Source organism: Prunus dulcis, chromosome 7 (genome assembly GCF_902201215.1).
Source record: "Prunus dulcis chromosome 7, ALMONDv2, whole genome shotgun sequence".
NCBI classification, from domain to species: Eukaryota; Viridiplantae; Streptophyta; class Magnoliopsida; order Rosales; family Rosaceae; genus Prunus; species Prunus dulcis.
In genome coordinates this window covers 10,473,733-10,489,326 of record NC_047656.1, presented here as the reverse complement: position 1 = coordinate 10,489,326, position 15,594 = coordinate 10,473,733, and the positions used below count along the sequence as shown (strand labels likewise).

General features: G+C 38.1%; 3 protein-coding genes across 3 annotated transcripts in view; 2 read left to right on the top strand and 1 right to left on the bottom strand.

The window, feature by feature from the left end:
* Positions 1-2,855: 2,855 nt before the first annotated feature.
* Positions 2,856-3,902, bottom strand: LOC117635354 (uncharacterized mitochondrial protein AtMg00810-like). The gene has a single exon (XM_034369685.1). The coding sequence runs from the start codon at positions 3,900-3,902 to the stop codon at positions 2,856-2,858; it is 1,047 nt and encodes a 348-aa protein (XP_034225576.1).
* Positions 3,903-11,966: 8,064 nt separating this feature from the next.
* Positions 11,967-13,232, top strand: LOC117635353. The gene is made up of 4 exons (XM_034369684.1): positions 11,967-12,135; positions 12,393-12,687; positions 12,833-12,996; positions 13,096-13,232. Exons 1-4 carry the CDS (start codon positions 11,967-11,969, stop codon positions 13,230-13,232), a joined length of 765 nt encoding a protein of 254 aa, XP_034225575.1.
* A 1,591-nt stretch (positions 13,233-14,823) lies between these two features.
* Positions 14,824-15,594, top strand: part of LOC117635352 — a 1,982-nt gene continuing 1,211 nt past the window's right edge. Inside the window, exons 1-3 of the mRNA XM_034369682.1 lie at positions 14,824-14,920; positions 15,019-15,157; positions 15,463-15,588. Coding sequence (XP_034225573.1) covers positions 14,908-14,920; positions 15,019-15,157; positions 15,463-15,588 — 278 coding nt within the window. The 5' untranslated portion in view covers positions 14,824-14,907. The remainder of the gene's footprint in view (positions 14,921-15,018; positions 15,158-15,462; positions 15,589-15,594) is intronic.

Here is a 15,594-nt window from a genome sequence, read left to right as displayed (position 1 = left end):
GGGTACCAAAAATGGGACGCGGGAATTTTTTTATATAATTGTTTTAGACTTTGCGCGACCAATATGTATTTTTCGTCGCACAAAAATTTAAAAATTTTGGCGGGTACCAAAAATGGGATGCGGGAATTTTTTTTTTCGAAAAATAATTTTTTTAGACTTTGCGCGACCAACCGTATTTTCGTCGCGCAAAGTGATACGATTTTAAAAACTGAAATAACTCCTCCACCATTTTCTCAATTTCTTTCTCTCTCTTACCTCTCCTCTCTCTTTCCCTCTCCCCAAATCCCACCCTTTCTCTCACACTCACTCCTCTCACTTAATCTCTCATCTCTCTCTTCACTATCTCTCACTCTCACTCACTCTCTCATCTATCTTTTCACTATCTCTCACTCTCTCATCTCTCTATCACTATCTTATCTAATTCTCTCACTTCTCCCTCTCATTCTCACTCACTCTCAATCTTGCCAAAAGGTATATTCTCTCCAAATTTTAAATTTTTTTCATTAATATGTGTTTTTGGAGTTAGTTTTGAGTTTGTGTGGGGTTTGGGGTTGAGTAAAGGGGGAGATTGGAGTTTGGGTTGGATTTGTGGTATAACAATTTTAGGGGAGATTATGCATTTTTTTTTTTGTTGTTGTTGTTATTTGACCATATTTGTTTTTTTTGTAGGTAATCATCGAGACTTTGATGGCTAAAGTTGAGGATTAGGAAGCTATAAAAACATATTATCCACCACTACCACCACAATATGCTTGTATTAGGATTTTATTATTGTACTTTGTTAATTCATGTGTACATTTTGAATATTATATATATATAAAAATATTTATTGGATAATTTGATCACTATTTTTCATATGTAATTTTATTTTGAATATGCCAATTTAAATGAAAGTAATTAAGAAAAATCTTACAATTAAATTAAATTTAAAAAGTAAAAATTTGAAAAAATTACTATAATTAAATTAATATCAATTTAAATTAAAGTGATTTAAAAAAAAATCATACAATTAAATTATATTTAAAAAGTAAAAATTTGAATAAATTAATATTAAATAAATAATAATAAAAAGTAAAAATTAGTTTATTTTAATTAAAAAATTTAAAACACAAAAAAATATTTCGTCACTCAAATATTTGAGCGACGTTAGTGTTCGTCGCGCAAAACTCTAAAAATGTGGGCGGGTACCAAAAAATGGAACGCGGGAATTTTTTATTTTTTAAATTTTTTTGAGACTTTGCACGACCAATGTTTGTTGTCGCGCAAAACTTTGCGCGACGAATATTTTTCGTCGCGCAAACATTTGCGCGACCAATGTGTTTCGTCGCGCAAAGTTTTGCGGGACCAATATTTTTTCGTCGTGCAACGTTACTTTGAGCGACCAATATTTTTTCGTCGCGCAAAGTTACTTTGCCGACCAATATTTTTTCGTCGCGCAAAGTCGCTTTGCGCGACCAATGAAAACTTGGTCGCGCAAAGTCTTTCTTCACGATCTTTGCGCGACGGATTCTGCGCGACGAAGTTTTTGTCGCGTTAAAATTTGTGCGACTACAATGTATTTTGCGCGACGAAATTCTCTTCGTCGCGTAAAGTATAAAATGTAGTAGTGTATCTACATAAAACATATAGTCAAGACCGTCACCTCTGACCAGAAAATAAAATATAAAAAAATTCCCCCTTTCATATTATCTTCTCTCTATGTCTCTATATGTATGTATATATGTGTGTGCGCGCCTTCCTTTGTACTGAAGTACTAATTCAGCATCATTAGTTGAAAATTTTGTATTCTGCAATGGCGAGAAGATTTGGTATGTTTTGCTAATACCTTGCCCTCTCAAAATTTCCTTTGCATAAAATCATGACAGGCATTTGTCTGTTGATTTCCAATAGATGTTAAATAAGTATAATTTGAATGTATCATATATCAAATATTTCCATTTTTTCCTTTTTTTATGATTTTTTTTAGTACATGAGATAGTCTAAACTACACAGGAGGGGGTTTATCATGCACACACAACACAACTAAGATGTCATAGGGGTTCGAACCTAAGACCTCTGATATGCAAGTCAAAACCCTTTTTCACTGGATTAGACGCCGTTGGCCCTTTTCCTATTATTTAGATCATGTTTATCAATTTGGTTTCAATTGAGGCTTTCTGCCATATAATTTTCTTGTGCTTTTGTAAAGATATTGCAGTGATGAAACCATACAGAAGAGACTCTCCACCTCTTCACTTTAAGTTGGAAATAAATTCATACTCCTCCTTATTGACGACGCTAGCAAAAAAGTATGAATCTAAAGTGTTTGAAGCTGGCGGTCACACATGGTGGGTTTTTTCAGTCATCCACTAATTTAGCATTTTTTTTTCCTTTAATCTTTTACATGCATTTCCCACTTAAATAAGGATGCTGATCAAGATATTGCCTAGCTAATTTCTCTTATATATATATATATATATATATAGGAAAAAAAGAAGAAGAAGAAACGGATCTCTTTTTTTTTTTTTTTTTTGCTTTTACATGGCTTTGCATGTGGAGCTCACTTTGCATTGTATTCAAGGATCGTTCTTACAAAAGGATCAACGAAATAAAAAACTGTGCAACCATTTGATTATCATAACAAGGCTTCATTGTTTACCTGAAGTACTTGCTAAGTATTTAGAAAAATAGAAGTTGAGAATTCTAGAATGGTGGGAATCAAATCTGTTTTTCTCATTACCACTATACACGTACAGTAGAGCCTTTATACTTAGACTTTGCTTAATAGTTAAGCATCTGAGCTAACAACCTCTAACAACCTTCACGTGCCTTCACGTGTTTAACATAACCAATTACAAACACGTGGCACACTGATTCTAATCATTAGCTAAACATCCCCCCTCAATCTTAGAGTAGGGACCTAATCTGAGATTGGTACAATGCTTAGAGAAAACTGGACTATGAAGTCCCTTAGTCAGGACATCAGCGACCTGCTCATCAGTTGGTATATACTGAACTAAGAAATCCCTGCGCTGCACACGCTCTCTGATGAAATGGAAGTCAATGTCGAGGTGTTTGATACGGGAGTGATATATAGGATTGGAGCTTAAAGCCAATGCTGACAGATTATCGCAATACAGAATAGGAGGCTCAGACAAATATACATGTAGATCAACAAGAAGCTGCCGAATCCAGACGACATCTGCTGAGGCATTAGCAAGAGCCCTGTACTCGGCTTCAGTGGAACTGCGTGAAACAGAACCTTGCTTCTTGGATTGCCATGAGATTGGGTTAGACCCCAAGTACACCACAAAGCCCGTAGTGGATCTGCGAGTGTTAATATCACCCGCCCAGTCATAATCACTATAAGCAGACAAGAGTAAGGGACCTGAAGAAGAGTAAGTAAAACCATGACTGAGTGTGCCCTGTAGATAACGCAGAATGCGTTTCACTAAGAAGAAATGATGCTCGGTAGGATTATTCATGAATTGACAGACAGTATTAACAGAATAGGCAATGTCGGGCCTTGTAAAGGTAAGATACTGTAAAGCACCAACAATGCTACGATACTGTTTTGGATCCTTCAAAGGGATACCATCAGTGAGTAAAATCTGTGTGTGAGGTTTCAGAGGTGTAGGACAGGGTTTACAAGAACTCATCCCAGACTTTGCTAACAAATCAGTAGCATATTTTTGTTGACTAACAAAGATGTCTCCATTAGACTTACAGGAAATCTGAAGACCAAGGAAATAAGTAAGGATGCCCATATCCTTGAGCTCAAACACTGAACCAAGCTCTGTAATTACCTCCTGGATGACCTGTGGATTTGAGCCAGTGAGAATAATGTCGTCGACATAGAGCAACAAAACCACAATAGCGGAGTCGGAATACTTCACGAATAAACTGGGATCACTGTGAGACATCTTGAACCCAAGCGTTGGAAGAAAACTAGTGAACTTAGCATTCCAGGCCCTTGGAGCTTGTTTTAAACCATACAATGATTTCTGAAGTTTACAAACATAATCAGGAGTGAGGATCTTCGAACCCCTGAGGTTGCTTCATATACACTTTCTCCTCAAGTTCCCCATGTAAGAAGGCGTTTTTTACATCCAATTGGCGAAGAGACCAATGATTGTAAGCTGCCAAACTGAGAATGATACGAACTGTAGCATGACGAACAACTGGGCTAAATGTCTCTTCATAATCAAAACCAGCCTCTTGACTAAAACCTTGGGCAACTAGGCGTGCTTTATATCTAGAAATGGAACCATCAGAGTGCCTTTTTAACTTATAAATCCATTTTGAACCAACAATGTTTGTATTAGCAGGAGGAGGTACCAACACCCAGGTACCTTGCATCTGTAATGCGGAAATCTCTTCGTCCATGGCCTTTGTCCAATCGGCTGAAAAAGAAGCAAGATGATAGCTAGAAGGTTCATCCAGAGAAGTAGTATCATGGATACTGGTGTAACACATGTAGTCAGAAAAATCCTTCTTTTGAACAACCCCAGTTTTAGACCGAGTAAGCATAGAATGAGAAGGGCCTGGCGGAGCAGATCCAACAGGAACACTTGGTTGGACAGAAGCAGGAGAAGAAGAAGTAATATAATCAATAGAAGGTAGAAGAACTTGCAATTGCTGCTCCGAAAGAACAGGGATATAAGGCTCAGACTGAGACAACCCAGGAGAGGCTAACAAATCTTGCTGCCCCGACAGAACTGGTGTATAAGGCTCTGGCTGAGACAACGCAGGAGAGACTAACAAATCGGGAGCTGTAATACTAGGAGCACTAGAGGAACTATGAGAAGCGAGCACTGAAGGTGACGTAGCAGACGTAGGTAACATCATAGGAATAGGGGAGAGAACTGTGGAAGGAGAACAGGGGGAGGAAGGCAGAGAGAAGCGGTGCTTGAAAGGAAAAATAGTTTCATCATGAATAACATGGCGAGACACCAAGAATTTGCTAGTGGAACAATTGTAACATAACACTCCTTTATAGCCCAGTAGATACCCCATGAAAACACACATAACAGTGCGAGGTTGAAGTTTAGTAGTATTAGTGGCTCTTAAACAAGGATAGACAGCAGTACCAAAGACACGGAGGTGTCTTATATCAGGATGCCTATGAAGAAGCCTATAATATGGAGATTGATTAGAAAGCACTTTACTAGGCATGCGATTAATCAAATAGGCAGAATGAGCCATAGCATGAAACCAAAACTGATCAGGCATAGAGGCTTCTTGTAAAAGGGTTATAGAGGTTTCTAATAAGTGGCGATTCTTCCGCTCCGCAAGTCCATTCTGTTGGGGTGTGGAAGGGCAGGAAACTTGATGGACAATGCCATGAGATGCGAGAAATTCATTGAATTGAGTGCTCATATACTCACCACCACCATCACTTTGAAGAAACTTAATAGAAGCATTAAAATGAGTTGTAAGAAAAGCAACCAATCTGGTAAACATTGTAAAGACCTCAGACTTGGCATAGAGAGGATATAACCATAGAAAACCAGTGTATTCATCAATGAAAGACACTACATATCGATAGCCAGAAATGGATTTACATGGAGACGGACCCCAAACATCACTGTGGAGTCTATAAAATGGAGAAGAAGCCTTATTGTGATGACTAGAAAATGGTAACCGATGCATTTTACCATCTAGACAAAAGGAACACAGCTTAGAAATTGAATCAGATACCACTGGGATTTGAGCAGCAGTAAGCATGAGTTGAACAACTTCATTTGTAGGATGTCCAAGCCTACTATGCCAAAGAGATGAACGAACTTTCTGACCAAGAAAAGCACTTGTCTGTGACTGAGAGGCTCGGCTACTAGTACCAACTGATGAACTACTACTACCTGTACCAATTGAGGATAAAGAAGTAGGAACAGGATACAAGCCATGCTCACTCTTGCCCTGGAGAAGCTTCTTGTTGGTGACCTTGTCCTGTATTAAAAATCCAGATGTATCAAAGATCATGCGACAATTATTGTCATGACATAGCTGATACACAGATAAGAGATTTGCTGTAAGTTGAGGCACATGTAAAACTTTAGAGAGAGTAAGAGAAGAAGAGACAGTGGGAATATGAGATTTGCCAATATGAGCAATGTGCAAACCTTCCCCATTGCCCACTACAACATTCTCAGCTGAAGTACAAGGTGTAACATTGTGCATTGTAGTCATGTGTGGCACCATATGGTGACTCGCTCCACTATCGGCAATCCACACTGCATCAGGAGAGAAAGAAGCTTGAGCAGCCATAGCAGTGAGAGAGGACGGTGGAGGAGATCCCTGATAGGCATAGTTGGAACGATGATAGCAATCCAATGCACCATGGCCCTTCTTGCCACAAATTTGACACTCAATAACGGAGGAGCCTTGGGATGAGGTAGAATCGCGAAAAAAACAATTTGCAGCTGTGTGACCTCTCTTACTGCAAATTTGGCATTCTGGGACAATTCCAGACTTAGGAGGACCCTGAAATTTATTCGGAAAACCACGACCAAAAGGCCTAGAACCAGAAAATCTGCCTCGGCTACCAAATGAACTAGACGATCGACCATGTGTATAGGAACTCATATAACCAGTAGGAGAAAAGGAAGTCACAGAAGGAGTGGGGAGAATACCAGCACCAGAGAGATTAGGAGACGGTGTAGAAGAGGTAGATCCAGTAGAGGGAGAAGAATGGCTGAGCATACCAACCATAGGAGAATGGGGCAAGATTACACGAGAATCAGCGGCTTGTTCAGCTGCAAGCAAATGATTGCGGAAATCTTTGAAAGATAGTGAAGTGTCACGAGCAAGAAGCACAGTCTTGATCATGTCATACTCAGAAGGAAGGCCATTCAACACAGCAAGCATCAAATCATCGTCAGAGACAGAAATACCAGCGACAGCAAGCTGATCACGGACATGTTTGAGGCGAAGTAAGAACTTCTCGATAGAATCAGCACCTTTTTGAGCAGTTTGAAGCTCCGTCTTCAAGAGATTCACACGAGCACGAGACACGGTAGCATATCGATCCGTCAAATTCATCCACGCCTCAGAGGCAGTCTTAGATCCGATCACGTATTCGATCGCCTCATCGGAAAGCGTTGCAATCAACAAGCTCAGCAACGCTTTGTCAACCTTCAACCAGTCTTTATATGCAGCGGTGATTACCGACGTAACGCCTTCCTCATCGAGAATTGCATATTTCGGTGGAGCAACAATGGAGCCATCGAAATGTCCGAAGAGATCATGACCTTCCAACACAGATTCAATCTGATATCGCCATTTCAGATAATTGCCATCCGTCAAACGAATGGTGAGCATGCCAAGGAGGCCATCAAGCTTGAGAGTTGAAGTCGCCATAAAAAAAAAACAGAGAGAAACAGAGACGAAGAAGAGGAATTGCAGAAAAATTCAAGAATCAGAAGAATCAGAGGAATCATATGACAGAAAAATCCAAGAATCAGAAGAATCAGAGAAATCAGATGAGAACGAGAAGAAAAGAATCCAAGAATGTCACAGAGAATCCAAGGAGTTGCAAAAACAGAAGCAAAGAAGACTCATTAGAGATCTAGAAGAAGGCGGAAGCAAAAAGAAACCTAGATCGGTCCATGGCTCTTGATACCATGCTAAGTATTTAGAAAAATAGAAGTTGAGAATTCTGGAATGGTGGGAATCAAATTTGTTTTTCTCATTATCACTATACACGTACAGTAGAGCCTTTATACTTGGACTTTGCTTAAGAGCATTTCCACCAGTTGCCTCTTGCCATGGCAAGATTAGCCCTAGGGCAGCCACTATTCACGTGAATAGTGGCTGCCCTAGTCCCCTCCAGCAAAATGTGTTTCCAGCAGTTAGGGGCTTGCCATGGCAATTACTATTCATTTTTTTGTTTTTTTCACAATTTTGTTTACTTAAATAATTAATTTGGATAATATTTTCGGATAAGATTTTTGGGTTCCTACGTGTCAATACTATTCATATCGGATAAGATTTTCGGTTTCAAATTTCAGATAAATTTCAGATAAATTTCAAATTTCAGATACATTTCAAAATTCAAATTTCAGATAAATTCAAAATGTCAAATTTCAGATACATTTCGGAATTCAAATTTCAGATAAATTTGAAATTTGAAATTTCATTTGAATTTCAAATTTCAGATAAGATTTTCACCCTCTAAGATTGCGCCACGTGTCATATCTATCTGTGTACATTTTTCTATAAAATCAGAGGTTCAGCTCATACCTCCCACACCAATTCTTCTCTACATTTCCATTTCTCAAATTTTAGATTTCATTCTCCATTCTCAATGGCAGACATGGAAGAGATTTTGGAGAGGCAAGAGAGAGAAACTAGAGAAAGAATGCGTAGACGAGCTGCAAGCAAAAGGGCGCAGAGAGAACTAGATGAGCAACTTGGCATAGCAGTTGCTTTGCTGGAGGAAGAAAAGCAGGCTCGCCGTGGTTCACGAGAAGGCCGTCGCCCAAATGTGGACAGACATAGACATTCCCGGGGTAAGAATCTTATGGAAGATTATTTTATCCCACAATCTCTGTACTCTGATGTTCATTTTCGAGGGAGATATAGAATGCAACCTCATTTGTTCAAAAAAAATCATGCATGATATTTGCAATTATGATGAATATTTTGTTCAAAAGAGAAATTGTGCTGGAAATTTGGGACTTCTTCCAGAGCAGAAGTTCACAGCTGTGATACGAATGTTGGCGTATGGGTCATCTGCCGATCAGGTGGATGAGATTGCTCGGATGGGGAAGTCCACTGTTTTGGAGAGCTTGGTGCGATTTTGTGATGCAGTGGAAACTCTGTACACCAGAGACTACCTCCGCAGACCTACGCCCAGGGACCTGCAAAGGCTTCTCCAAAAAGCTGAGTCTCGAGGATTTCCTGGCATGATTGGTAGCATTGACTGCATGCACTGGCAGTGGAAAAATTGTCCAACTGCTTGGCAAGGGGACTACGGAAATAGAAAAGGGCAGAAAAGTATCATCCTGGAAGCAGTTGCTGGTTTTGATACATGGGTTTGGCACGCCTTCTTCGGAGTTGCCGGATCTCAAAACGATTTGAATGTCCTAGGTCAATCCCCGGTGTTCAATGATGTTTTGAGAGGTGAAGCCCCAAATATCACATATGAAATTAACAATACCATCTACCAGACCGGGTATTATCTAGCTGATGGCATATACCCGAGGTGGACAACATTTGTGAAAACAATTCCACATCCCCGATCCCATAAGCAAAAATTTTTTGCTCGCTATCAAGAGGGGTACAGAAAAGATGTTGAGAGGTGCTTTGGTATCCTTCAAGCTAGGTGGGCTATTATCAGGGGCGCGGCACGTCTATTTGACGAGGAGGTGCTTAGGAGTATAATGATGACTTGTATCATCCTCCATAACATGATTGTGGAAGATGAATATGATTACGATGCTGATGACGTGTATGAACCAAATCCCATGGACACGGCCCTAACACGAATTTATGAAAAACCAGTGGGGCCAAATGGAGAAGCAATGCAGCATGAACCGTTGGTTAGAGACGGTAGTTTCATGCCCCGTATGATTGATCGCTACACGGAGATGCAATCGTCCTATATTCATGAACACCGTCAAGTTGACTTGATGGAGCATTTATGGGCGGTGAAAGGCAATGAAGGAAATGAAGGTGAATAAAGTGAAGTGAAGAAGTTGTTTTTATTTTATTATATTTATTATTATGCTTTGGTTGTGGTTTGTTTTATTTTTTATGCTTTGGTTGTGGTTTGTTTTATTTTTTATGCTTTGGTTGTGGTTTGTTTTATTTTTTATGCTTTGGTTGTGGTTTGTTTTATTTTTTATGCTTTGGTTGTGGTTTGTTTTTTATGTATGGAATGTTTTGAATAAAAAGGAATTTTGTTGAATATTTTCTTTATTGAATAAAAGAAAAGCAATACAACTAATAATAAAATAAAATACATGAATTAAACAAAACAAAAAATACAATGAAATCAAAGGTACATGAATTAAACAAAAAAAAAAAAACAATGAAATCAAAGGCAAGTAAACTAAGACATTAAAGGCAAACAAACTATTTTAATGGTTTCCATCATTTAACCAATCCGTGTTGCTAGGTCCATCGTCACGAAAAAGTCTTCGTCTCATAACATCCCTTCGTTCTAGCTTCCAAAATTGTTTTGTTTCAGGAGACATATGGCTTGTATCCATGGCCATGGTTTCCCGATCTTTTTTTTCAATGTTTTGTTCGCGTACATACTCCCTTTCTTTGCGTACATACTCCCTTTCTTTTGCATATTCTACTTGAACTGCCATATCGTGCTCTTGTTGTTTCAAGTCCATTTCAATTCTCATGGCTTGGTGCTTTGAAAGTTCCTCCAAAAATTGAGATGCATTCTTGCTAGAATTACTCCCTCTCTTCGCCTTCGCCGCCTTCCTCCCAATAGGCCTTGGAATATTTTCAATGGGTGAGTCGGTACTCATCGGGGAATCCATAGGTGAATCCGATGCCGGCGTCTCATGAAGTGGAGTCTCGTTCAAGACTACCGTCGGACCGGTTGGAATAATTTGGAATCTCTTACAAGTCTTCACCACCTCCCAACAATGGGTATGGTTGAAACTTTTTTTCCCTTGGCCGGTAGCACCAAACCACATTTGTGCTTGTATAATCAATATAAAAAAAAAAAAAATGGAAATTAAAGAAATAATAAAAAAATGCAACATGTATTAAAAAAAAATAGAGACATATTAACAAAATATATAAATTGCAAGAAACATTTAAATAAAAATTAATATGACATAGAAATTAATAGAAGAAAAATGACAAATAATTTACCTCATTGCTAAGATTTTCTCCGCTTCGTTGGTTGTCAATCGCTTTTGCTAAAGCATTTCTCCATTTCCCCAACTCTTTATTAAGAACTTTCCACCTACTGGATAATGCCATTTCTGTACGTGTAGAACCAATTGCCCTTTCACAAAATGCTTGATGAATTTTTTTCCACATATGAGAAAATTTAATCTCATTGCCCGTTATGGACAATGACTAACTTGGACCCAAGCCTCACACAAGCTAACATCTTCCATCATGCTCCATGCCCCTCCATTTTCATTAGAAGAACCCATAATATGCTAGAAAAAAATTACAACTTCAATAGTAGAAGGAGAAGAAAAAATATAAAAGTGAGAGTATTGGTTGGTATTTATACACAAAAAATTCTGTAATTTTTGTGTATTTTTTTTTAAAAAATTCAATTTTTTTTTCATTTTTTTTGAAATATTGGCTGCCGTTGGAGAACAAAAAAAATCGGAGCGACCAGAGGCCGCCATCAAAGAGCCGTTGGGCACTGTAGCGCTGAGTTGAAATTTTTTTTAACGTTGGCGCGTGCAATGCACGCGCCAACGGTAAAAAAAATTTCAAAAATTCAAGGCTGACGCCAACGGTAAAAAAAATTTCAAAAATTCAGGGCTGACGCCATGCTGGCGTCAGCTGTTTTGTCCCACGCCTTGGGCCCGAGCTCGGGCCAATTCCGCCTTCGGGCCAGCCCGTTTTGGTGGCCCCCACGCTTGCCCGGGCTGGACTTTTGCTGCTGGAATCGTTTTTTGCCCCAAACCCCCCCCCCCCCCAGCCCGAGTCCAAAAAGTGCTGCTGGACTTGCTCTAATAGTTAAGCATCTGAGCTAACAACCTCTAACAACCTTCATGTGCCTTCACGTGTTTAACATAACCAATTACAGACACGTGGCACACTGATTCTAATCATTAGCTAAACAGTACTATGTTCGCCTATTTATCATCATAATTAGAGATCTTCATAAACTTCCATTTGGCTAATTGTTTGTAATAAAGGGGAATTGATCAACAGTTAATGTTCTAAAACATCAACATTAACACGAAAATTTTAACTGTATTTAGGGAAATCTGGAGATATATAATTTAGTTGTAAGTCTGTGTTGCAGGAGGTTGGCTGTTTACCCAAGTCAAATGATAAATGGTGAGAAGTACATCTCCCTCTACTTGGCAAAAGCGAAGACAAAGAATCATGGTATTATTAACTCTGTGGTGTCAGCTCTTAGGGGGCAGGCGGAGGTTTATGCTACTTTTAGATTGTCTGTATTTGATCACAACCAAAAGAATTACTTTACCGTCGAAGGTAAAGTCTCTGCTACATATTATATGTCTGACTTACAAAAACACGTGATTTGAATGCTGCACATACTTATATATATATATACATACATTAATTGAAGAACATATTTTGGACGACGTGGGAGCATTACCGCTAGGCTCAGCGACGGTGGATAGCACGCTTTGATACTAACCCACTTAAAATCAATTGGCAATGAGTGGAGATGGTGAATAATATTTGTACTCAACTAACTTTGAATTTGTGCGTTGATGTTTGTAAAGATAATGCCGGAGCATTAAGCCGATTTGAGAGTGGGACTGAGGTAGGTTTTGCAAAATTTCTTCCCCTTCATACTTTCCAGCGCCATTCAGAGGGATTCATTTCGAATGACTGCTGCACATTTGGGGCCGAGGTTTTCGTCTCTACGAATAAAAGGACACTTCACAGGGAATCGCTTTCCCTCGAGACACCTGCCATTCGCAATCGTACTTTCCGTCGTGATTTGGGACAGTTCTCCACACAATTTGACATGGAGTACGCATTTCCACAGTTGATCATTGTTGGAGGAAGAAAATGGTATGCACAATCATAGTCGAGTATTTTATGTTGTCACACAATTTGACTACCATACAAATGTAGGTTCTTACCCTTAAAAGATTGGTATTTTTTCTTTCTTTTGACTGGGATCATTACCTCTTCTTTTTTTCTACTAATTATGTAGGCAGTTATGTGTTTATCCGAAAGGGTACGGGAAAGAGAAGAACAAATCACTATCACTTTACCTACGATCGGCCGACGATTTGGACACGCTTCCCAGTGTTTATGCAGAATTCAAGGTTCGGGTAATTGATCGATCCCTTAAGACGCACAATACTGAACGGAGAGGTAATTCACTTTACACATATTTCTTTGTCATCTTCCTGAGTATCTACTACTCATCAGCTCATTGGCCTCACTTGTAATATCTCTAATTTTCTGTTTCAGGCAACCACTGGTTCTTGTCCACAGACTGCATTTCTGGTTGGCCAGATTTTATGCCGTTGCGAACTCTAAAGGGGTTCCTTAAGGGTGATATATTATCTGTTGAAGTTGAAATGCTGGCTGTGTCTACGTCGTTATGAGACACAGAGATGGTTTCCATCTTTGGAATTGTGTTTGAAGCCCTTTCTGAATTATTGTGTGTCAATTTTATTAGTTACCTTTTAAGTTTTTGGATTGAATATGAATAATCAATAATCAATAAGAAATAATAATGTTTTGTTTTGGAATAAAAGTAATTAGCAGAGTGTTTTGTTGTTAGAAATGTGTACCCTAGCTGGTGTATCGCTTGTAATCCACACAAACAGATGAAATAACTTTGACAAAAAAATGGTAGCAGGTGTACTTTTGTTGGGGTGAGCACTCTAACATAGTTATCAGTTATCTTGGATTCTTCTATGGTGTATTCTTTATTTATTTTAATTTTGAGAAAAATGGTAGCAGGTGACCAAACTAGTACCTAATGACTCTGCTGACACCTGCCATTCGCATGGTAGCAAATTTTAAAAAAGCAAATATTTAATGAATTAAAAAGTAAGTAGGCTCACATAAAATTAAAAATTGAATTTCTAATTTTGGAAGTATTCAATTTTTGGGTAGAATGTGGTATTCTAATTGACTGAAATTCAACCCATTAGGAATTCATCTTTTTTACCAATTATATCCACATACAATTTTAAATTTTTAAAATTTGTCATCTACTTTAACCCAACAACTAGGGTATTTTAGTAATTAGAACCACTCCAACCCCAATTCCATATGATTTAGTAAGCAACTTCAATAAGAATCCGGAATCTAATTCTCCTTAATCCAACTTCTCCTCAACTTAATTCCTCGTTATCTGATTACAGATTAATAAACATGCCATTAGTGCAAATGAGTAGTATTCAAAACTAGTCATCCAATACAACTTTCTCCAGAGGAGAAACAAACATCCTAAATTAATTCATAAAATGAAAAACTCATTCAATCAATTTATCAAATAACATTGCAAATATGAGCGATTAAGAAGATTTTTAAGAATAAAAATGAGAAATCATTTTCTCACAAAGAACACTCTCTCTCAGAACACAGAGCCAAACTTTGCAAATACGAATGATTAAGAAGATGAAACTTCAAATCATTACACTAATATTTCTAAACTGATTCTCCATTGAAGCACATGAAAACCTTTAAGTACAAGATGAAATTATTCTCCATTGAAGGGCACTAGGCAAATAAGAGTAAAAACTGCAAATGTTAGGCAGCACGAAATGCAATGCATGTACTAGTCAACTGAGAGTAAAAACTTCAAATTTTTAGAACGAATGCAATGCACATATACATGAATGATTTACCTGAATTAAGGACAATTAAGTAAAGTGGGCCCGATATCTATCAAATGTTGGCTACACGAGATTGGTCACGAATTTCTAAAGAAGAAAACTCACATACAAAAGTATCATGAATACTTAAACTCATGACCGCTTAAAAGCACACTAGAGTCATTTTAACTAATTAGTTGACTAGTATTTTTGAGCTTACCAGGTAGAATTATAACAGAGAATGTGGTCTCCTTTTTAAAGGTTCAATTATTACTATTTGGATAATATACTTTTTCCTGGCCGGTGCATCGTAGTCAAGCCACATGGAAATATATGTACACCTGGCTCTAGTATGTGACTTTATGGAGTCTTCTTTTAACACTTTCTCCATCTTTATATGTGGCTGTCTTAACTCTGTCCTAATCCGCGATCAGTCAGCATTTCTACAACTGCAATGGCGAAATTTGGTATGTTCTGCTAATATCTGAATTCTCAAGTTTCTTCTCATAGAATAGAATTAATAATTTGCTTCGTTTTGCCATAAATTTCTTCTGGTTTTGTGAAGATATTCCAGAGATGAGAGAATACAAAAGAGAGTATCCACCAGAGCACTTCATCGTGGAAATAAAGCCATACTCCTTGCTATCAAACACCAAAGCAGAAAAGTACGAGTCTGGTGTCTTTGATGCTGGTGGTTACAGATGGTACGTTGGTTTCTTTACATCTCTTTTCTTTTCTGAAAGCTGCTTTGATTATCTGCTTTCCCTTTTCTTTCTTTTTTTCCTTTTAAAATAAAATTGCTGATCAAGCTACTGCCTAGCTAATTTCTCAGCCAAATCAATATCATTTTGACTGATATTTCTCAGCTACTGATCTAGCTAATTTTATTTTGATCTCAGTTTTAGTGGTTAAACTGAATGGTTTGATTGAATTTTTTATTTATTTACTGAAATGAAATTAGCCTTATTTTAAAGAGAGACATAAAAAAAAACTGTAATTTGTGTTGCAGGAGGCTATCATTTTACCCAAAGTATGAAACAACAAGTAAGAAGGGTTACATCTCCCTCTTCTTGGTATTAATAGGGAGTGTGTCCGGGAAGCAGTCGCCGGCCGAAGTTTATGCCACTTTTAGATTGTTTTT

Coding starts and splice junctions, on each gene's coding strand:
- LOC117635354 (XM_034369685.1), bottom strand. CDS start 3,902: ATGTCTCACAGTGATCCCAGTTTATTCGTGAAGTATTCCGACTCCGCT.
- LOC117635353 (XM_034369684.1), top strand. CDS start 11,967: ATGATAAATGGTGAGAAGTACATCTCCCTCTACTTGGCAAAAGCGAAG. Junction 12,136..12,392: donor GAATTACTTTACCGTCGAAG/GTAAAGTCTCTG, acceptor ATGTTTGTAAAG/ATAATGCCGGAGCATTAAGC. Junction 12,688..12,832: donor ATTGTTGGAGGAAGAAAATG/GTATGCACAATC, acceptor CTAATTATGTAG/GCAGTTATGTGTTTATCCGA.